This window comes from Halichoerus grypus, chromosome 8 (assembly GCF_964656455.1).
Source record: "Halichoerus grypus chromosome 8, mHalGry1.hap1.1, whole genome shotgun sequence".
Taxonomy (NCBI): Eukaryota; Metazoa; Chordata; class Mammalia; order Carnivora; family Phocidae; genus Halichoerus; species Halichoerus grypus.
The window spans coordinates 46,939,165-46,963,627 of record NC_135719.1 but is presented as its reverse complement, the minus strand read 5'-3'; the positions used below and the strand labels follow the sequence as shown (position 1 = coordinate 46,963,627).

At 37.1% G+C, this 24,463-nt stretch overlaps 1 protein-coding gene across 2 annotated transcripts in view; it reads left to right on the top strand.

Annotated features, from left to right (window-relative positions):
- Positions 1-24,463, top strand: part of MAP2K5 (mitogen-activated protein kinase kinase 5) — a 245,723-nt gene that overhangs the window by 58,440 nt on the left and 162,820 nt on the right. For both annotated transcript variants that reach the window (XM_078079165.1, XM_036087125.2), the window contains exon 9: positions 24,333-24,372. In XM_078079165.1, coding sequence (XP_077935291.1) covers positions 24,333-24,372 — 40 coding nt within the window. The remainder of the gene's footprint in view (positions 1-24,332; positions 24,373-24,463) is intronic.

The following is a 24,463-nucleotide window of genomic DNA, read 5'->3' as shown; positions in this document are numbered from 1 at the left end:
TAACCACGTGTCATTCATCATTGGTCTCCATTTCTGCCTGGGCTTCAGTTGTATTGTTCTTATATCCGTGGCTTTTAGTTCAGCACACTCACAAAAAAAATGGTATAATCATCAAGAAATGAGAATCCACTTTACTAAAGTCTCTATAAAACTGTCTGATGTGTTATGATTGACTTTATCCTACACTAAGTTTATTTACCTTAATGGTGTTGACTATAAAAATTGTGATTTTTTTCAAACAAAATGATTACATTACAGGCTATGCTACATAAACTAGATGAAGAAAATATTGGAAAATCCACTCATTGGTAACAAAAATGCCTAATGGGCCTATTTAATTTTTTTCTTATAAAGTATAATAAAGCTAATAAATGCAAAGCAAAAGTTTAATATTTCTTTCTTATTTGCTTTACTTGATGGGATGTTGTGAATTTCAAGGGATAGGACATCATGTGTAACTGCAATATATATTATTTAATAGTTGATCACATTTTTGCCCTTTAAGCCTGGATATCCCCCCAGTTACACAGTATGAAATTCTGGACCCAAACATTTAAACCAAGTGGTATTGTGGATGCTGTGCATAGTCCCCTGCTGAGTTATTCTCTGTATTATGATAATGACCTAGGCAGGTAATTTTAAGTTGGTATTTCTTGGATTACTAATTTGGGCGAAATGGATTATAAAGGAAATACTTTAGACTAAAGTAGACCTTATGCCTAGGAAGAAGAATAATTTAGGAAAAGAAAATGAATGCACTTTCATTATTGCTCCATTTCCCAAAATGCTTCATGTTGCTCCAAAAAAAACCCAAATTCAGGAAAGACACATATTCTGTCCCCCTCTAAGAGATTCACAGTGAATTTCAGAAACCTTGAGAAAGTAGAGAACAATATGTGTTATGGTTAAGTGTATCCTACATCTACCTCTAGCTGTGTGACCTGGGGAAAGTTATATAATGTCTTCTGCCTCAGTTTGCCCATGTGTAAAATGGAGATAATAATATCTCATAAGGTTGTTGTGAGGTTAAATGAGATGTTGCATAGAAAAGGCTCAGTACTATGACTGGCTAACTAAATGTTAGCTACTCTTAATGGTAGTACTAATAATAGAAAAATCATTAAGCCCTGTGCCCCCCTATACTTACTTGACCACGGGGCTTTTTTTTTTTTTTTTTTTTTGAGGAACATCTACAAACATCTCACAGATGTTGAACTGTGTTAGAGTTGTGTTTAATTAACTTTAAGAAATTCTGTATTATATTATGATACTTAGTATACTTCTATGTTTCCTGCTATTTACTAGTTGTGTCATGAATATGATTTATTGTATCTTACATATAGTGATTTTTTAGAAGTTCCAGAGTATTTTTCTCTTTTATCATAGTTTATTTTCAGATTGTTCTAGGACACCTGGTAAAATGTTAAGCCCATTTTACCACTGGAAAAAGCTAGGACTCACAGTCATGTGGCCACTCAGTGGCAAAGCCAGAATTCTAGCGTCTCTCCTCTTCTCTCTGCGTTTTTCCCCCAGGCGGTGTTGTTTCTCAAGGTCAAGCAGAGTCCATTGTGTTTCCTTGTATTTTCTAGTGTACTCAGCACAGTCCTAAGGATAGAATAAGATGCTTTATACATGTTGGCTGAAATGAGAATGAGGCAAGTGGGGTTTTTTTTTCCCAAGCAGGTTTTAGTAGGGCTCTTTAATTGGATTCTCCCCATATCTAGCTAGGTTTAGAGCCTGCATAATTGTTTTAGAACATTCACCTAGACGAATAGGAATTTCTAAACTAAGGGCATGTATTTGAATGATTAATTTTCTTTCAGGTGTTAAAACTGAGTACTTAGTATCCATTAACCCAACATACTAGTTACTGTCCTCTTTTTTTGGATAGTATGTCACATTGAAATGAAAGTAATTAACAGGCCCACTTACTTTGGAAACATTCTATGATAATGAAGGCCAGTCATTCAGGTTCTTTGCTCCCTGGGGGCATTGTTAGATGGAGTTGCTTAAGCTCTGGGTCCAGAAATAAAGTAATATTTAACTCTTAGGACTTAAGTCATGCTAACAAGTCAGTTAGCCAATAAGTATGTAAGGATCATCTTTTATTTTTTTCTTTAATGCAAATTAGTCAGCCTAAGACTCAGGTTGTCAGCTTTTTGGTCATGTATTCTAGTGTGTAAGTGTTTGAAAACAGTAATGAATTTTCTGCCTGCAGTTCCTTCCTACAGTACATTAATGGTCTAACCTGGATTTGGGGTAGGATTTTCTCAGTGATATAATGCATAGCTTAAATGCTGCCGACATGGTGTTTTGAAGATTGGATATAAACCATTATTTAAGAATTAATTTGACTCATCCAGAGACAACAAGAAGAGGGACGGGATAATAATTCTCAAAGGGTTGGTCTCTCCTTCTCTCTTTTGTCTTATCCATTTTATGAGATATTGTTGGGCAGAAGGGGGAGAATGGTCCTTGGAGAGAGTGACTGAGATCACATGAACTAATAAGTTGTATTCTGCCCTTGTAATACGGTTGTAGAGTCCAAATAAAACGTTACATTTGTGGTTTTGGAGCTGGAATTATATCAACTCATTACAGTAACATGAGGTATTTAATGAAGATTAGAAGCTATGGTGGTCAGTTATGTAAAATGAGAAAACACATGAATTGCTGTCTAATTAAATGCTGTTTAGTAAACAAAATATGCCCAAACATGGGATTCCTGAGGGGAAAAACATAATAAAGAAGAGTCCTTGATGAAAATATTGGGAACCACATAGTACCCAGGAAGCTCTCACTTCTCTTTCACTGGCCAATCTGAAGGCGCCAAACCAAATCAGCAGTAGGTCTGACCCCTGCTTCTCTGCCCACTGCATCAGTGACCCCACTCCTTTATATTTTTTCCCTGAGGTACATCTTGTAAATTAAGAGTAGTTTTTAAGTGGTTTTGATATTGACCCAAGAGCCAGCATGATTGTTTGATTTATTTTAACTTTAAATTTCCAATCAAATGAAGAGCCTTTTTCTTGCAGCCAAGATCATATTTTAAACAAGCAAACAAGATATCATCTTAATGCAAAATTAAATACTTACGTATGGCTGGATTGTGTTAAAGTATCATGTGACAAGCAAGGATATTAATATTTTCAGAAAATCAATGAGTATTTGTCAAATAAAATTAATTATGTATGTTTCCCTCTTTCGCTCTCTCAGCATTCACAGTTAGAGGTTTGTTTCATACAATAATGTATATTGTATTGATTAAAGTCTGAAGAATGAACCTGAGCTTGTGATTCTCTACACCTTTCCCACCTTTGCTCCCCCCATTCTATGTTCCTGTAACTTCACATGTGCTCATATCCATTATGGCAATGATGGATTATTGGCATACAACCAACATGACAGGATGTTACAGGTCACTGAGCAGAGATTTTCAGACTCTGTTTCCACCTGAATTAACTATTATTGAAATAGTTTATTGAGATTGAAGTATTGATCATTTTCTGCTAACCTTGGCTTAAGGGAAGGAAGAGGAGGCGGAGGTGTTCTTAAAAGACACTAAATTTAATTTTAAAAAATCTCATTTATTTAGCCTTTTCTTCTTCCTGTTTTATAGCCCCTATTGTTTTATTGCTTGGAAAAGGGTATCTTGGCTTTATTTTTATGACAGTATAATTATACTTCAGAAATGCACTTGATTACTATGGGTAACAAAATTGTTCTAGTATATTGGTTTGGCCAATATTGCTATACAAACAACTTTTCAGTCAATTGAGTCTGGTAAAAATCAATACATTATGGTAATATTTCAAGTAAGAATTTGCTGAATCGAAGTATTTCAACACCATCTCCTTGTAGGGAAAAATAGTTTTAAAGTGGCAAGACTTCTTTCTAATATTTTATTTTAGTAAAAATGTTTCTTTGTAAAGAAATTGGAAGTCCCCAACCAGAAGTGATTGTGACCAGATAAACATTAGCACACTTGTGTTTTTTTAGGGTGGAGGAGATCTAGTTTTCCTTTCTCTGGCTTCATCAGGAGGGTACAACATTGGGATTTGACTTCATCCGGTAGCATGCCACTTTTGGATTCGTGTGTCTAGTTCTGGGTACTGAGTTTCTACAGAGAGATGTGGACAGTTCAGAGACCAGCCAGAGAGGCATGAGGAGAATTGTCAGGGGGCCTGGGAATGGTGCCTCTCCAATCCTCCTTTATACATTTGTTGAACAGTCTCATTCTGAGTACATGCTGTGTAGATGGCACCCTGCTGGCTGGTGGGGGCAGCCTGGCTCTTGTCGGACCGTGTCCAGATGGATGAAGAAGGAAGTATGGGACTTCACAGTCTAGAGTGCGTGTCTGTATGTGTGGCCTGTATGCAGGCCCCGTGTGGTGGGCTATGGAACGGGTGGTGAGTTTTAGCTCTTTCCTCAGGAAGAATCAGGTCAGGGCCTCATGGAGGAACTGGTATTTGAGTTGAGACGTGGTTGAAGGAATTGGCCAGCTTTTACCTGAAGAAGAGGAAATTAAGAACCTCCATGACCGCTGACTTTTCAAAAAGTCAGAAAAGCATTCCTGTCGACTGAGGAATAGGTTTGCTCTGTGTGTTTCTGAAGGCTAGCCTCAAATTGCTCATCTGGACTATCTCTGACAGTCTACTTTTGGTTAGAGTGAGTGATGTACTCGTCCTCCTGTTCTTCCCACTGGACTGTCCTCCCTGGAGGAGAGTTGTGTCCCGTGAATCTGGGTGGGCATCCTCACCTGCACTGCACCGCACCTATTGTAGGAACCTGGTCAGCAATTTAGGAATTAAACCTGCAGGGGCAGACTCTTCACAGCCTAGGGATGGACACCGAGTGTTTTCTGTTGCTGGGTGGCTCTGGGAGGTGTGAACCCTCTTACCTTAAGCAGAACAACATGGCTGGTGTTCAGAACCACTGAGAAAAGAATTTCCACTTAGACCTGGACGTGATGTGACTGATGTGACGTGATGTCACTCCCAAGACTGACATTCCAGAATTAATTCAGCATTCACCTGCTGTAAAAATATTGTATCACGTGGTGCTTGGTTTTGTTCTTTAAAAGTTTGTCTTATTGTATATTCATTGATTCATTGAATAAATACAGTTGGCCCTTGAACAACACAGTTTTGAATTGCACGGATCCACATATGTGGATTTTTTTTTCAGTAAATACAGTACAGCACTGTAAATGTATTTTCTCTTCCTTATGAATCTCATAACATTTTCTTTTCTCTAGCTTACTTTATTGTAAGAATATAGTATAAATACATGTGACATACAAAATGTGTTAATCAACTGTTCATGTATTGGTGAGGCTTCTAGTCAACAGTGGGCTATTGGTGGTTAAGTTTTCAGGGAGTCAGAAATTATATGCAGATTTTTGACTGCACAGGGCTCAGTGCCCCTACCCCCCGTGTTGTTCTAGGGTCTAGGGTACTTACTGTCACTCTGTGCCAAGGACTGCTCTGAGCACTTGCAGGCCAGCAGTGAATAAGACAAGTTCCCTGTGCTCCCGGAGCTCACGCTCATGGGGCACACAGACAGTAATCAAGGAAATGATTGCAAGTAGGATGATATCAGACCTAGCAGGTGCTGTAAAGAATGTAAAATAGTTGCTCAAGAAGGCTTCTCTGAAGAGGTGATATTTAAGCTCAGACCTAAAGGACAGCAAGGAGTCAGGTGTGGGGAAATCTGGGAGAAGAACCTTCCAGGCAGGAGGAACCACTCTGGCGAAAGCCCGAAGATGGGCATGAACATGTCGTGTCTAGGCCAGTGTGGCCATAGTAGAGTGAGCTCAGGGGAGAGCAGAGACATGGGCAGAGGCTTGATCATGCTGGATCTGTCACACCTTGCTGAATCCTTTTTAAGAAGGTTACCCCCTTTCTACCAGTGAGAAAGCTAAAGCTTGGAAGGGTTAAGGGCATGCCCAAGGTCAAATCAAGCCTAGAACTCAGTATCAAAACATCGAGTCATGCATCTTAAATATATACTATTTTTAGAAGATTAGAACTCAGACCAGGGGTTTTCTTTTTTTTTTTTAAGATTTTATTTGTTTATTTACTTGAGAGAGGGAGAGAGAGAGCCCCTGAGCACGAGTAGTGGGGAGGGACTCGGGGGGTGGGGGGGGAGGGACAAATAGACTGTGCTGAGTGCAGAGCCCGACATGGGGCTTGATCTCAACACCCTGTGATCATGACCTGAGCCGAAATCAAGAGTCAGATGTTCAACCAAGTGAGCCACCCAGGTGCCCCAAGCCAGGGGTTTTCTATTTGCCATTCAGTCTCTGAGTTTCCTAATTTTTAATCCAAATTATTTTTGGATATAAGATATAAATATATAATTCTGAAAGTCAGTGATATACCATCTCTAGTTAATTTTAGAGGCTTTTTAATAGATGTTTTAAAACAATCATTTCTGGGCTGACAGAGCTGTTGCAACATTACTTGTTATTCTACCTTTGGGTCTCTTTCCTTATCAAAAACTTAGAATTTAATAATTGAATCCCTAGATTAATTGTATGGTTATGTTAGTGGAGGTGGTACATTTCTTGATTTATAAGACACATTAAAAAAAATTTTTTTTTTTTTTGGTATTTTACATTATCTGATGTGTTAGAAAAATGTAGTCTCTTGGTTGGCATATAGCACAAGCAAATATTTGTACACCATAGCATCTAGGGTATTTACTTAAATTGCTTTTTTGGGAAAATAATTCACTGGAAAGTCCAAAAGGCATTTAATGTGTATAACTTTCTGCCACAGTTTTTTGGTTTTTTTTTTCCCTTATTGCTCTGTTGTTGGTTAGTTAGATGTAAGAGACCGTGTTTCTGTTCACCTTACCAGAGTGAAACATGTTTCGGTTCTGATTTGTGCACTAACGCTAAATTGGAGGAACAGATGACCAAATTAGAAGGGAAGTAGCAATAGATGCTTTGGTTGTGGGAGTTAAGCATAAAGTTTCTTTAAACATTAATTTGTTTCTTAAGTGTGACTTTGTATTACGTTATCCTCTTAACCCTAAAATTTCCATACTTTTCCTTGTCGGTGTTGCAAAAGAAAGAAAAATAATGTTCAGTATTATTGCTAAAAGCAGATTTCGTGGTTTTGTTTGTTGAATTCAAATAATGAAGTGAAAAATGTTCAGACAAAATTAGAACTTGCTTTAGGACACAATCAATATAGCATTTTAACAAGCTTAATGTATTTGGAAAATACATATTGTATAAGGTTCTCAAACATTCTGATTCTATTACAACTGCTAACTACAGCAGCAAAATGTAACAATATACTTAGTCAATAAACATAAAACTCGATTAAACCATAATTAAAATTTCAGAAAAGTTATCTAAAAACTGTGAATAAAATATATTTTTACATTGTCTCAGCAACAAGATGGATAGCCAGTGAAACTTTAGAGTGGCAGAGAAAAGCATACATGGGATTAAATTCCAGAATGAATTTTTACCACGAACATGTACTGAGTTAAGTTTCTGGACACCATTTATTTCTTCTCCCTTCTAACTTTTATTGAAGGTAATTCCTAGTGAGTGTGGTGTACAACAGCTGGGGTCGCTGACTAAAAGGACAAGTGGGAAGTTTCCCTGCATCCCTTACAGCCCCAGTAGAAGGTTCCAAGGCCCTGCCTGCCTCCATCATACTCAAGCACAGGAGGTGCTCAGAATCACAGTGGTCGCACTTCTGTTTCCAAAGCAGGCCACCATCACATGCCCGGCTTAGCCCCCTGCAGCACTGAAATATAGCTGGGTAGAATAGCTATCCCTGTCCTCATCTGACCCTGTGAAGAGACTGAAGCACCAAACTCAATGGATTTCCCTGAGGATTCAAAACAAGATGGGGATAGAATCACCGCTGAAACTTCCTTATCCTTTCTTACCCATTAGTCCCTTCCTGGTGCCCTTCCTTGTGAATAATTCCATTTGGTTCTATGAGGAACTAAGAACGTGCAAGCCTAAGAATTTCTGCTGGTGTGTTCTAACAAATATACTACAACTGTACTCCTTACTTTATGCATCAGGCACATGTACCTTACAGATGACCCATGTCAATGAACTGCTGTCTTCTTTCTTCTCTCCTTCCCTAGAACTTGTAATCTGAATTAACCCAATGTCAAAAATGTGAATGCTTTCCAAACTTGAGTCATTTCAGCATAGGATTCTCCAGAAATTATATCTCTGGATTTTTTCTTGTCCGTGATTTTATGAGTGCATTTGTATGTGTGCATTTAAATCATTTTTAAGACCTTGTTGGTGTCTCTGGCTGCTGGTCTTTACAAGGAAGTTCGTTTTTCTCCTCCCACACAGACTCCTCTCCCTTTCTCCTCCCCTTAATCTTTAAAAGTCTATGTGACATCTTTAAGCCTTAGTCTCTTGAATGGATTTGAGAATAGCACTTTCTCTTGACTAATCTCAAAGGACTTTATAAAACACAATGTTGCTTCATGTTTGAAGAGAATGATCTAATACAGTTTATATATTTTTGGAAGTCACTAAAGATACCTCAGAAAGAATGTGGTCGAATTGAATTTAGAATCCAAATGCTTTTCCTTCTTTTGCCCAAAACGTAGCTTCTCAATACAGAAACACAGTGCCATGTGCAGGGAAGTCACTCAAATTCCTTCTTGTTACTGGGTTTAAAGATGACTGTCCCCGGATGGTGGAAGGTATGATGGTAGTTTGGGTGTTGTTCAGTTTTTATGTGAAAGGAAAAGTCCCTTCAGGTTTGTTTTGACCCTAGTCATGATACGCCCATTTCATGATGTCTGTTATGCACAAAAGTGCACAAAATGAAGATAAAGTGCCTCTCTCCAGCCTGACAAAAGCCATTCCTTTGCAGAATGGTAGCTGCAGCGAAAGTAAATAAATGAATGGACAGCAATCACAGCCTAGTTGATGAAACTGTTCAATTAAAGCACAGGCATTTACATGGTGTAATTTCCCTAAATTGCCAATGAGCCCCTTTAGACACAACCAGTGTTCAAATTGATTTCAGCATTGATTTTGGCTGAAGCTGATAAATTTCTGCTTGTTAGTTAAAGTAATTTTGCAGAAGACTTTGTACTGCAGTATTGAAGTGTTCATTTAGCTGATGGTTAAAAGAGGAGTTATTTACAGAGGCCTCTACTGTTGTTCTGAGATGGGACAATTCCCCAATCATCTTTTACTTTTAATTTTTTAGGCTTCAGTATACCAATCAATAGGTGATTGAAACTGATTAAAACTTATCCAACCAGCTGCCTATGGCAGTTTAATTAGAAGCTGGATGATTCTTAAATTAAAGTTGTCTTGTTTTCATTGCATAGCCATCTTCCAGAAGAGTAAGGGACTAACAGTGCTGAAAACCTAAAGTCTCGCTTTGTCGAGGTATCTCACAAGTGTGAAAGCACTCAATAGCTATTGCTAAAGCAACTCAAAAATGTATTCAGAGGCTTTGGTCTTTATAGAGATTACAAGTAGTAATATACTTACTTGCTATTCAAGGGATTTTTTTTTTTTTTTTTCTGGCAAAGGGATAACCTGTAATGTAATGAGGTATGTGAAAGAACAGCTGTTGGTGATGTAGATCTTATTTCATAAGCAAGATGAGTGCTTGAGCTGATTTTCTAAAATACTGCAGTACAAGATAAAACTAGCTATCATGATATCCTATGCATCTCTCTGCTGAAAACCATCAGCTTCTAATTTATATATTTTTTGAGGTCTTGATTAAAAATCAATCTCTAGTGAATAAAAAACAAGTATTGTTATATAAGTACATGTTGACTTTTCAACAGTATTGTGGACAGGGTTTTAAAGAGAGATTTTTGCTTTGGGAAGAGTCCTCATACTCATTTTCTCTAGTGTGGGACAATTTCTTGAGTTTTTAATGGAAATGGGTTAATATTTCTGTCATAGGGGACATATTACATCTGGTACTACAGGGAAGAAGGGAATAAATGGCTCCCTTTTCAGAGGTGCATTTACTCTTTGACCCACTAGGGTACTATTTAGTGTTCTAGGAGAGGTAATTTAGTAAATAGTACCCCAGTGGCCTGAAAAAGTTAATGCAGCTCTGAAAAGTGAGTCATTCAATCGATTTTCCCTATTGCTTTTTAAAAATCAAAACAGACCATATCCAGAGAACCTTGAAGATAACTTGAGTTAGAGGATCTAGAAGCAACGCATTTGCGTTCATTCAGGCTTATTGGGGCACACATTGGATTTGACTTCAAAGGACTTGAATCCTCCAGTGCTTATCAGGATCTTGAAGCAGTTCTTAACCCCATCGAGCTTAAGAATAAGAAACTTTTGTGCAAATCAAATAGCTTCTGTGTAAAAAGTACAAACTATAAAGCACAATAGAATATTAATTACTAGTTTACAGAGGTTTTCTGAAATATCCATTTTTGTATCTGCTTTTGGAAAGTGATTTATTGTTAGTTTCCACAAAGAAACCATGCTGCACAGATACTACATTATAATCAAGTCATTTCAGGGGAGAGTTGTCCCAGGTAGTTAATCCTCAAGGTGTTCCTATTTTTTCCCATGCGTATTGCCTCAGTCCTATATTTCTTTCATTGTCATCATTTGGCTTTATATTTCTTGCCTCTCTGTTTTGCCTATCACATTCTTTCTGAACCTTTGATCAAGAGATCACTGTGACTGTAGCTTCCTCGATCTCTAAGCTATTTAGACCATATACGAAAAGACATTACTCTAGTTGATGTGGGGAGTGTTAAAGGCTTGAACCAGGCCGCATCAACTTATGGAAGAAATATGGAGGCAGTGGTGACAACATTAACTGAGGCAGGTGTGGGAGCAGAAAGGGTATATAACCAGAGTAATTAGAATAAGAAAGGACCAAATGTAGGGTCCCAGTAGCTTTTCTCTGACTAGAACTCTTTCCAGCCCTGCCAGGTTCCCCATATCCTGGTTAGCAACTAGTATGCCCTATGGATGATCAGCATCTTGAAACAGTTGTTAATATCTGTAACCTAATAACATGTTTGATTTGATATTTACACAGTCTTGGCGGGGGGGTGGGGGCTGTGTTGCTTAACCACAAATTATTTTAAAATCGGTAGTCAAGCATTTGTAATGGGTTTTAGGCAGAAGGAAGGTTGGCGTAGACTGCTATTTGAACTAGTACAGTTTACATAAAAGCTTCTTTTTACAACTGCTGTTTACTTTGGATTTCCTATTTTAACAGCTAGAGCCTGGCTAATGTGTTTATCTATTATGGAAGACAACAACTGTCAGTGTTGATTTCCCTGAAACTATTTGATTCTTTTTTTCCTGTGGATGGCTATTTTAGTATGTGACATATTGGTAAAATCTACCCCCAAAGAAGTCTACCATGAGAACAGATCTCTAAAAAGATCAAGCAATAAAACAAAATTTTCATTAACTGAACCACAGCTAATTTACATGTGTTTACTGAAAACGTGTCACTGAATTAAAAGATGATACCGAGAGCTGTTAAAAATTAATCTCACAAGGTAACAAGAAGTTTTTGTATTTATGTGTATACTCACATGCATTTATGCACTTGACTTTTGTGAAGGCAAAGAAGTGTTTTTCACTTGTTTAGTGTGGGCTGCAGAATCATTCAGCCTTATAATCTTTTGGCATAATGTAGTACAATCAACGCTCAGTTCCTTATTTTATTTATTTATTTATTTATTTAAATTTTTTTTTTTAGAAGGAGAGAGAGAGTGAGCATGAGTGGGGGAGGGGCAGAGGGAGAGAGAGAATCTTAAGCAGGTTCCACATCCAGTGCACAACCCAACCTGTGACCTCATGACCTGAGCCGAAATCAAGAGTTGGACGCTCAACCGACTGAGCTACCAGGCGCTTGGCTATTAAGAGTTTGAGATGGAAAAACTTCTGAGTTGGAAAAAGACTTCCATTTTTATTCTAAATTTACATAAAATCAGAGTTACTTTTTTTTGGTCAATGAATAAAATATCATATAACAAGCAAGGAAACAGTATCTGTAAGTATGGAAACTGATGATCTCGCATCGGCTAAGATATAAGAGGTATGGTATCGGCTTTAACAGATACCAATTTTTTAAATAAAGAAATAGATTCAGTAATTAAATCTGAATATGGCCAACTCTAACCTTTTATGCTAACGAGAATTAAGAGTTGCATAGATCATTAGGACAACTAATAAAAAAAATTTCATTTTATTTTATTTATTTATTTATTTTTTAAGATTTTATTTATTTATTTGACAGAGAGAGACACAGCGAGAGAGGGAACACAAGCAGGAGGAGTGGGAGAGGGAGAAGCAGGCTTTCCGTGGAGCAGGGAACCTGATGCGGGGCTCGATCCCAGTACCCTGGGATCATGACCTGAGCCGAAGGCAGACGCTTAACGACTGAGCCACCCTGGCGCCCCCAAAAAATTTCATTTTAGACAATGGTTTTTCTCCTCCCAGTCATACTTTTTGTCATAATGACTGAGACCACAGAGAGGTTTCTCTTTCACCTTGTCTCCTCTATTCTGCCCTGCCTCTGATGGAGTCCTGGAAATCTCTATGGCATTCAAAGAACAGAGAAGCAGGGAATCCAGTATATCCCATAAGCTGTGAAATCTTTGCCTGAAAAACACAGAATCCGATTTTATCGTTTAGAAAAGGCATAACTAGGTCTGAAGCGAGCTAGTAACAGCAAATGCATTTGTAACTTTTATTTATTTAAAACAGCCTTTACTCACTTTCTTTCTCGCCTTTTACCTATCCTCTAAGAGATCCGGGGAGTAACACAGATAAACATCCTCTTCTTTCTTGCTTACCTAAAATAAGACCATCCCTTTTTGATTACTGGTTACTTCTTGAGCCAAATCCTAAGTATTGCTTTCACCATTTTAGCGACCAGATTGTTTTCTTAGGTTTCCCATCCATTTAGAGAATTTTCCAACAGTTGATAGCACTCTATAAATAATTCACAGAGTATTTGTGTTCCCCTTTTCACCAACCTTCTCTGAAGTATGTTATGTGAGAAGTAGAACTTACATCAATGGCATTTATTCCACGTGGTGTAGGAAAGAAGTGCCTCTCTCCTTCACAGGACCGGGGCAGTACAGTCTTGTTTTGCCATTGTGATTAAAAGTTATCGTGCATGCTTGGGATCCTTGTTCCAAGAGGGGAAAAAAGGGAAAGGTGTTTCCCTACTCATTCTGATGATCATTTTGCCAAGAAATTCGCATTTATAACATATATTATCAGTTTTACTGAACTTTGAAATATTTACCATCAGATCTTAGGTCAGCCCCTCGATTCTCAACTTACATTCTACCTCACAATTGGTAGAGAAGCACAGATACTCCCTATGATAATGTTTTTCTGCTCACAATTTAAAATAACTTGATTAGAGAGTATATAGAAATTAATATGCAGAATAGTGCCATAGAAACTAGATGCCTACTTTAATTGTATGAGATTATACAAGCTTTATCAGAAAATATATGATCAGCTCTAGGTTATTTATTTTGTGAACAGGAGTCAGCTGGGATGATTCATATTTTTTTTGTTCTCCTAGAACTTAAAATTCTAAGCATAAATAATTTTAGTAAACATTGTAAAATACAGATGCAGTTGATCTTATGCATGACATAAATTTGTGTGGGAGTCCAGATGTTGGAATGTGAACACAGGTTGTTTCTCCCTTATGTCCTTATGTGAACATAGGACTTTTTAACATTTTGTTTTGAAATTTTTCTTTACACACTTTTTTTTTTTTTTTTTTAAAGATTTTATTTATTTATTTGAGAGAGAGAGAGCACATGTGAGGGGGGAGGGTCAGAGGGAGAAGCAGACTCCCTGCTGAGCAGGGAGCCCGATGCGGGACTCGATCCTGGGACTCCAAGATCATGACCTGAGCCAAAGGCAGTCGCTTAACCAACTGAGCCACCCAGGCGCCCTTCTTTACACACTTTTAAAGATTCTTATAGAAATTCACTTTATTCCCCAGACTGATTTATCTTTTAACAAATTCTCATTAGGATTTAGATGACGGTAAGTCCACCCTTTCAGCCTTGTATATATTGTACTAGACCCATCTTTAAAATTTCAAAGAGCACATAATAGAATTAATTGCATTTGTCCCCAAGTATTGCTTTGAAATCAGTCATGTGGTTTTTTGAATACCTACTCTCGGCAAGGTACTGCACTTGCAATGTGGGAGGTAACACCAACATTCAGGGCCCCAGGGACACCATCCTCTAGGTTCTGTTGCTGGCTTACTGTCTGTACTGTTTCTTCGCCTTTACTGTTTTTTTTTCATCTTTCTGACTTCTGAATTTGGAGTGCCTCATGTTCAGTCCTCAGACCTCGTTTCTACTTAATTTAATTCCTAAGAGAGTTTTTGTAGTTCCATGGCTTTACATATCATCTATATGTTGATGAAACCCAAAAGGATATCTCCTACCCAGTCCTCTGTCCTAAACTTCAAACTCCTATCTAAGTACCAGTTGGATGTCTTTTAGGGCTTTCAGAATTGCCCAAAATTGAACTCTTGATTTCTTCTGAAAGCTGCTCCTTCTACAGTTTTTCCAATCTTGGTAAATGGAAACTCTATTCTACAAGTTGCTTATGACAGAAACTTTGCATTCATTCTTGATCCTTCGTTTCCTCACAGACCATCCACCAAACTTACCCACAAATCCTGTTGACTCTCATGGAGCTAAAAAGTACAGGATTATATAGTGTAAGGCTGACTGGGTAAAGTTCCTCTATTTCTGTGAATAAATACTATAATTCTATCAGCTTGAAATTTTAGGTTTATTTTGCTCATCCCCATATTTTATAAATTCTCTCTGGCCAAAGTCTTTTGTATCTTTTTCCCCCTTTCCATATCCACAGTTACTACCTGGGTTCATTTCACCACTTCTTGCATAGACTACTGTAATGGCTTTCTGTGTACTCTTTCCTCTCTCTCTGGTTTCTCCTCCTTTTTTGTGGTAACCTGCAGCCAGAGTAAGGATTTTAAAATTAAGTTCGAATCATATCATACTCTTCTATCCAAAAGCCTTCTGTGGCTTTGTATTAGCCAGCAAATTGGGTACAGCAAAATTTTAACAATAGTAATAAAAGCTGAAAGACAACAGTGTCCTTAAAAGACAGAGAAAATATTTGTCTCAGTTAAACTGTCACTCAAGAGTGAGGGCAAAATAAACACATCTTCGGAAATGAATATAAATGTGTGTGTGTGTGTGTGTGTAGGCAGAGAAAGAGAGAGAAAGAAAAATAGGGGACGAAAGAGGGTTAGTTTATTACTGAGAGAAGTACTTTAGGTAGAAAGAAATTGAATCCAACTGATCCAGAAAGGAATAAAATGAAAGAAGGAATGGTGACAGTTTAGATAAACCTGACTATATAAAACAACAATAGTCATGATTAATTCAGCGACGTCAAAATGAAGTCAAACAAAAGACTGGACAAAATAATATAAGGTGAGAAAGGCTGATTGGAATTAAAATATTCTAAGTTCTTTTTTTTAGAAATGTCTTTTTTTTTTAAGATTTTATTTATTTATTTGTCAGAGAGAGAGCACAAGCAGGGGGAGTGGCAGGCAGAGGGAGAGGGAGAAGCAGGCTCCCTGCCGAGCAGGGAGCCCGATGTGGGACTTGATCCTAGGACCCTGGGATCATGACCTGAGCCAAAGGCAGATGCCTAACCGACTGAGCCACCCAGGCGTCCCTGAAATGTCTTTTTTAAAAAGATATTCTTTATTCATTTGAGAGAGAGAGAGCACGAGGAAGAGCACAAGCAGGAGGGAGGGTCAGAGGGAGAGGGAGAAGCCGACTCCCTGCTGAGCAGGGAGCCAGGACCCTGGGATCATGACCTGAGCCGTAGGCAGAAGCTTAACTGACTGAGCCACCCAGGCACCCCATTCTAAGATTTTTATATTGTTTGAGAGAAGGATAAAGATAATAATTAACTTAGTATTTTGTTAAATCAGGTATGATTATTAAAAATTGTATGGATAACAACTAAAAGGCAAAGAATGGATGTATAACTTCAAAACAAATAGAAGGAGTAAAGGGGTTCGAATCCAATATAGTAGAGATAAAAGTGTAAAGTAGATGAATCAGTGGTAGGAATAGATGCAAATATATCAGTAATTACAGTTAATTTAGGCAGACACTAAATATCAGTAATTGCAGGAAATATATTGCCAATTAATAGATTGGTTAGATTGAACTTTTAGAAATACAGTTATATGCTATTTTAGACTACATTCCTAAAATATAAAGATAGAGAAAGGTTGAAAGGAAAAGGATGGGGAGAAGATAGTAAAAACTTATCAAAAGAAAGCTTGTGGTTATATTAATATAAAAGAAAGACTTTAAGGCAAAAATTATTACAGGGGGGGGCACCTGCCTGGCTCAGTTGGTTAAGCATCCAACTCTTGATCTAAGCTCAGGGTTGTGAGTTCAGGCCGTGTATTGGGCTCCATGCTGGGCATGGAGCCTACTTAAAAAAAAATATTAGGGATAGAAGGGACTACTGTATGATGATAGAAGAAATAGACCATGATTACATAACAGCCCTAAACTTATATGTAACTAATAACATAACCTTAAGTTACATAAAGTGAAAAATTGTCAGAATTACAAGGAAAATTTGATAAATTAATAGTTATAGTGGGAGAATGCCTCTTGGTAATCAATAGATGAATCAGACCAAAATTAGTAAGTATATAGAAGATTTTAACACCACAATTAGTAAGTATATAGAAGATTTTAACACTACCACCAGGCTGGTTACATGGTCATATATAGAACTCTTCATCAATCAAATGAGAATATACATTATTTTCAGATACAGAAAATTTAATTTTTAGAAACCATACTAGGGCACAAAGCAAGTGTCAGTAAAGTTTGAAACGTACAGATCTCTTTTTCTTGACTACAGTAGTTAGTTTAGAAATCATTAATAAGGGGCACCTGGCTGGCTCAATCAGTAGAGCATGTGATTCTTGATTTCAGGGTCATGAGTTCAAGCCCCATGTTGGGTGTAGAGCTTACTTAAACAAATTTTTAAAAAGTTAAAAAAAAAGAAATCATTAATAAGTTAACGCTCATACATTTGGAAATTAAAATGCACACATCTGAATAACTTATGGGTTATATAATACATTATAATGGAATAAAAACATTTACAACTGAAAAAACCATACATGAATACTCATGTGATACAAAGGCCTAACCTAAAGGATAGTTTTTTGTATAAACATTAGAGAAGAATAACTGGATATTAATAGGCTTAGCATCTAACTCAGGAAAATTTTTTTTTTTTTTATGGAAGGGGCTAAATCCAAAGAAGGTGGAAGGAAAGGAATACTAAAGAAAAAATAAATCAAAATTCAAGAAACAACTCAAACCAACAGCTGGTTCCTTGGAAAAATTGGTGACCAAGTATAACAGAAAGAAGACACAAATAACAAAATTTGGGTGAAAAAAGGAGACATAATTCTAGACAGAGCAGAGATTTTTAAAATAAGAGGATACAATGAATAACTTTATGACAAAATTGAAAACCAAAAATGGACAGTTTCCTAGAAAAACCTTAAACTGCCTAAAGAAAATTAAAAAAAAAAAAGATAGACCTATACCAATTAAGGAAATGTATCCAGTCATCAACAAATATTTATAAAATGTGCCCAGCACAGTTTTAAGCACTGGAGGTAAGTAGTGAATAAAAAACCAAAAGTGCCTGTTTTCATGGAGCTTGCTTTCTAATGGTAGCAGACAGATAATAAATTAATAAACTGTGTTAGGTGTTGATAAATTCTATGAAGAATAAAGAGAGAATGAGCTGTTTTATGTAGGATAGTCAAAGAAGTAACTTTGGACCTGAAGGAAGTGACGGAACAAACCAAGTGGATTTTGAAGGAAGAGTGTTACAGGCCTGAGGAGTATGTGCAAAGGGCCTGAGGCAGGAGGATGTTTGGAGGAGCAGAGTGAGTACTGTGGATAAGGGAGACTGGCAGAAGCAGAGATCAGTAAGTAACCAAGGGCCAGCTCATGGTATCCTTATAAGGACTTTTGATTCAGCAGTTGGAAATCTACCCATGAAGTGGGGATGATGATAATAACTTCTACTTGTATTATATGTCAAATGATATCTCAAAGCTGGGGAAAAATAATTTCTCCTCATAAGATTATAGGATCAATTAATTAAATGCATGTAGAGTTTCTTTGTAAAGCTCTATCCAAGTGATAGATTTTCTTTCCACCCAGAAGTAGTATTCATTTGTTGGACATTTATTAAGTATGGAGCACCTACCATGCTAGGACTTGTGCAAAGTGTAAAGAATACAAAGATGATTAATGGGCGCCTGGGTGGCTCAGTTGTTAGGCATATGTCTTCAGCTCAGGTCATGATCCCAGAGTCCTGGGATCGAGTCCCACATCGGGCTCCCTGCTCGGCGGGAAGCCTGCTTCTCCCTTTCCCACTCCCCCTGCTTGTGTTCCCTCTCTCGCTGTGTCTCTCTCTCTGTCAAATAAGTAAATAAAATCTTTAAAAAAAAACCAAAGATGAATAAGACATGGTAGTGTTTGCTGCCCAGTATAGAAGATAGATATAAACAATTTTTCTGCAGTGTGCTAGGATAGTGATACTGAAGTCTGAAGACTAGGAGAGGCCTCAAATTTTAATTATAATTATATAATTATAATCTATGAGGGTGTATGTTGAAAGAAGGTATATAGATTTTTTTAAAGGTAGCTTATATTAATAGTAATTAATAATAGCTTTCCTGTTAACCCAAGGAGAATGAAAATTAGGCTTCTCATTTAGCAACAGTGATTGTCAGGTGGTGTTTCTGCTGAGATGAACACCAAATGTGGCACTTACCACACCTGTCTGTACGTTTTGGTAGTGGGCAAGAGCTAAAAACAGTAAGAAATCTAGACCTTGAATCTCGGTATAGCCATAGCATTTCAGATGACTAATTTTTTGTCTTCAACAAGTTGGTTCATCATGAAATAATACAACTTGCATTTCTTAATTGAAAATGATGCAGTGCAGCCTTTTGCCCATCTTCATTATTAAAGCTTTATTAGCCTTCATTTGTAGAGCACACAGCCTGACTCTTAAAGCATAGAGAGAACTCTTTCAGTCAGTTTTAGCAGGTTTTACTTGTAAACCACCTAGCTACCCTGAAAACTTCCCAGGATCCTGACATTTTATGCATGCTTACTGTGTGCCAGGCCCTGTCCTCAGTGCTCTACCTACGTTATCTCATTGAATCCTCACAACTCTATAGCATAAGGACCGATATCCCCTTTCCAGACTTGAGACACAGTGAGGTTTTCTAACAATTCAGGTTAGCATTAAGAAGTGGTAGAGCTGGAACATGCAAAAGAATGAAACTGGACCATTCTCTTTAACCATACACAAAAATAAACTCAAAATGGATTAAGGACATAAGATCCTTGAAGAGAGCACAGGCAGTAATTTTTCTGACATTGGCTGTAGCGATATTTTTCTAGATCTGTCTCCTTTGGCAAGGGAAAGAAAAACAAAAATAAACTATTGAGACTACATCAAAATTAAAAGCTTCTGTACAGTGAAGGAAACAATCAACAAAAACTAAAAGGCAACCTGTGGTATGGGAAAAATATTTGCAAATGACATATCCGATAAAGGGTTAGTATCCAAAATATATAAAGAACTTATACAACTCAACACCCCAAAAACAAATGATCCAGTTTAAAAATGGACAGAAGACATGAACATTTTTCCAAAGAAGACATCCAGATGGCCAAGAGACACATAAAAAGCTCAACATCACTCACCATCAGGGAAATGCAAATCAAAACCACGATGAGATACCACCTCACACCTGTTGGAATGGCTAAAATCAATACAAGAAACAACAAGTTTTGGCAAGGATGTAGAGAAAAAGGAGCCCTCTTGCACTGTTGGTGGGAATGCAAACTGGTGTAGCCACTATGGGAGACAGTATGGAGGTTCCTTGAAAAGTTAAAAACAGAACTACCCTACAATCTAGCAATCACACTACTAAGTACCTACCCAAGGAATACAAAAATAGTAATCCAAAGGGATACCTGCACCTGATGTTTATAGCATCATTATTTATAATAGCCAAGATATGGAAACAGCCCAAGCATCCATCGATTAATGAATGCATAAAGAAGATGTGGTATATATACGTAATGGAATATTACTCAGCCATAAAGAAGAATATCTTGCCATTTGCCACAACATGGATGGAGCTAGAGAGTATTATGCTAAGAAAATAAGTCAGAGAAAGACAAATACCTTATGATTTCACTCATGTGGAATTTAAGAAACAAAAGAAATTAACAAAAGTGGGGGGGGGGGCAGAGAGGCAAACCAAGAAACAGACTCTTAACTGTAGAGAACAAACTAATAAGTTATCAGAGGGGAGGTGGGTAAGGGGGTGGGTTAAATAGATGATGGCGATTAAGGAGTGCACTCGTGATGAGCACCGGGTGTTGTTTGGAAATGTTGAATCACTGTATTGTATGCTTGAAACTAATATTACCCTGTATGTTTGTTAACTAACTGGAATTTAAATAAAAACTTTAAAAAAAGCGGTGGCAGAGCTGGGATCAGAACCCGGTCAATGACTTAAGAGCCTACATCCTTTGCTCTTGTGCCTCCCATGATAGATAGCAGTGCTTGCAGAATGCTTCTTTGCCGGGAAAGATTCAGATGTGATGGTCCTTAGCCTGATGGAAATAGGTAGCACCCTTGCAAGTTTTGAATTATGAGTTTCCCTGCCCTGGAATGCAGTTAAGAAAACTTAAACATCACCATATATTTCCTTAAGGTCCTAAAATATATGTATTGTGCCACAGTTACAGTCTTGGCCTTGTCATTGACTGTAAGTTTGGACAAGTTTTTTAAGCCTGGCCTTTGGGTATTTCCAATATAAAAAGAAGGGGTTAGATTAGACAATTCTCTGTATGACCTACAAGCTCAATAAATTATCTGATTCTGTACAAAAATTAAAGGTTGATACCGACTTTTTGTCCAGTCATCTAAAACCTATTGTTCCAAATGAAAAAATAATTTAAGAAAGTATGGGTAGTAAGTGTTCCTGTCTTCTACTCATCTCCTTGTTATTTTAAGTACTCAAAAAATTTATACCAGGCTACTGGTTCACACCATCCTGAAGTGTATATGTTGTGTGCTCAATTTTAAAGGTTGGAACTATTCCCAGAAGGTCTGTGCTGGTCACAAACAAAGCAGAACACTCAAGGGCTCAGCACTAAAAATATCACATAAAAATGCTTCCTTCATGCACTCATTGGAACAGGTAATTACTGTGGCAACAATAAACTAATTTGAAGTGTTAGCTGTTAATTAAGACAATGCAGAAGTGTATGGTTGTCTTTTAGTGTAACCAGAGCCTCCATTCAAACTTCATTAATCACTTCATAGTTAATTGTGTTGGGGAAGGTCAAGACAATTGAGATGCAGTATCCGTTGAAAGTAAACAAATTCCTTTTCTCCAGGTAGGATGCCATTTGCAAAGTTAAGGGACACATTCGACTCATGCCTGGCCTTGCCTTTGTCATCCACTTCTCCTTGATAATTAAATGTTAAACCGGCACTGTCACTGTAGTGTAAACCAAACCTCACAGCATCTTTATTGCTCGAAATCGAACCCAAACTTCCACGGATGAATTAGCGTGCATCATAATTAAATCATCAAGCCTCTCCCTTTTGATTCACTTGGAAATAGGAGACCTTTCTTTTGGAAAAGCTTTCTTGACAAGCTTATTAAGTTGCCAAACTGTCCAGTATGGTATACACATTAGACCATCTTCTAGTCATCTCCTTATCACCACTGTTGATCTCAAACGTCCAGGTGTTGCTTGTTGTCCAAAATAACAACCACTATTCTTTTTGCAAATTTTGAATGCTTTAGTATGCATTCAACTGTTTTATCTTCATATTTCAGTCCTTGGTTAGGAATTCTAATATACAGAATTTTTAAAAGTTGAAATTGGAAGAATTTATGGTGTACAGGGGAAAAATAATATATCATTAAATCTTACATATTATATTAACTATATTTACATAGAATAAGGTTATTAATTTCCTTCAAATTACATTTCAGATTATCTTAGTCTAACAACTCTGTCAGGCAGTGAGAAAAATAGTGTTAGTCATTATATACCAGTATATTATATGAGTTCAGATATATCATGAATCATATCATGACCTGAAATGTAGTTTCACATTGTAAAAGTGTGATATTAACATACATAGTAAATTAAATGGTAATTTGTTCTAAAACTGGTATAATATAGGGGTTCCACTTATAAAATGTATACCACTTTATATAAAGTGTAAAAATTTTTTAAATAATTTAAGTTTTATAACTGTAATAGTATTTATATATACTAGGGAGGTTGATATTTAGAGAAAGTCTTTAGACATCTTACAGATTAAAAAAACTTCAGTAGGGCGCCTGGGTGGCTCAGTCATTAAGCGTCTGCCTTCGGCTCAGGTCATAATCCCGGGGTCCTGGGATCGAGCCCCACATCAGGCTCCCTGCTCAGCCAGGAGCCTGCTTCTCCCTCTCCCACTCCCCTTGCTTGTGTTCCCTCTCTCACTGTGTCTCTCTCTGTCAAATAAATAAATAAAATCTTTAAAAAAAAAAAAAAAACTTCAGTAAAATGAACAGTTGCCACTTAATTTTTATAATCTTGCCTTTCTTTAAATGTGATATAGTTGAATTTCTTTACAATTAATTGTTAAAGGCTAAGTTTACCTTCCATAGTTGACTTGACCTTTGTCTATTCAAATAGGAAAAGCAGAACAAATTTCTTATAACACTAATATTTATAGATATGTACATACATATATACATATATATGTTTTTTTCTAGTCTTACCTGAATTTATAACATTTTATATGTGAAAAATACTTGCAGGTCCTTAATAACTAAACCATTTCTATAAGTCAGTCACTTAAAAAACACTTGTCAGTGATTGCAAAAACTCTGTAAATTTGCTAAAAAATCATTGAATTGCATACTTAAAACAAGTGAATTTTGCATATATAATCGCACCTCAACAAAGCTGTTAAAAAATTTGTCAGATCAACCACACAGATATTTCTGCCAAAACAACAGAGAGTGATGTTTTCGTTTTGATAATAGGAGAATATATGTTTTGTTTTTATCTTAAGAAATGGGCAGTTTTTCCTACTGAATCATTGCCAAGTCATCATTGGGAGCCTGATAAATGTATTTTGCAACTTGGCAGGTAAAGTCAGGGAATTCCCAAGAAGCTAACTTTCATTCCCCCACATCTTCCCTATCCAATCACATCTGAACACAGCTGGGTGAGAGGAAGAACACTCTGATTTTGGCTGATGTGCAAGTCTATACTTTTTTGACTTGCAGTAGCAGTGCTTGTTTATTTTTTGTGGTTTGTTTAGACATTTTTATATGAGACAGATTGTCCCCGGATAATGGTCAGAATGTACAGGCCTTGTAGAACGTGTGTGGAGGGCCACCTGTCATTTAAACACAAAAGGTCTTAATGAGAAGTAATGGTATCTTATTTCTGCAAACCTTGTTCTCTTATTCTTTTTCATAAAAGAATGTATTTCTAATCCTTGATTTAAACTGTAGTTATTTCACTGTATCTGATCATTTGAGCTTGTCTCTTTTCTAAAGCTTTTTTACTATTGAGAGATGCCAGCTTTAGGAAAAGGTGAACCACATACTTGAGCCTGATTAAGTCTGTGATTTCTTATATGAATTTATATCTTAAGCCATAGCTAATTCCACGTGTTTTGATATTATTTTGATGAAATGTAGGGATATAATTTATCTGTTCTATAATTGAAGTAAACAAAAGGAAAACCTCCCACTTTATATGGCTCTATACAGTGCTTAGCAGAAGACTTGTAGAAGATTCCTCCCCACACACAGTGCTGGTCAGTTGTAAGGGTCTGGAGTCAGAAGAGGTCTGGGTTTGAGGTCTAGTTCTGCCACTTACTGACTTGATGCCATTGGGAAAGCTGCTTAGCTTCTCTGTACACCAGCGCTCTCCATCTGTAAGAGGACGATAATAGTACCAGCATTACCTCAGAGGGTTATTAAGGTAACGTATAATGAATCACTGTCTAAACCATGAAGCTCAATAGAAATATGAACTACTAATGTTATTAGTGTTCTTTGAAAGTATATATCCCATCACTGCAGATATGTTCAGATTCACATTTATGTCCTTAACCATTCTGTAGGTCGTTTAGTATCTCAAGTGATTTTGTTATTTTTTTCTTCCCATAGAGCGTATCATGTCCCGAGTGGGAAAATATTAGCTGTAAAGGTAAGTGCTGGATAAATTTTATGAAGTTTCTGAAGTTCTTGATGCTCACTACTTTCTCTTCCCCTGTTAGCTTGAGTCAGAAGTATCGTGA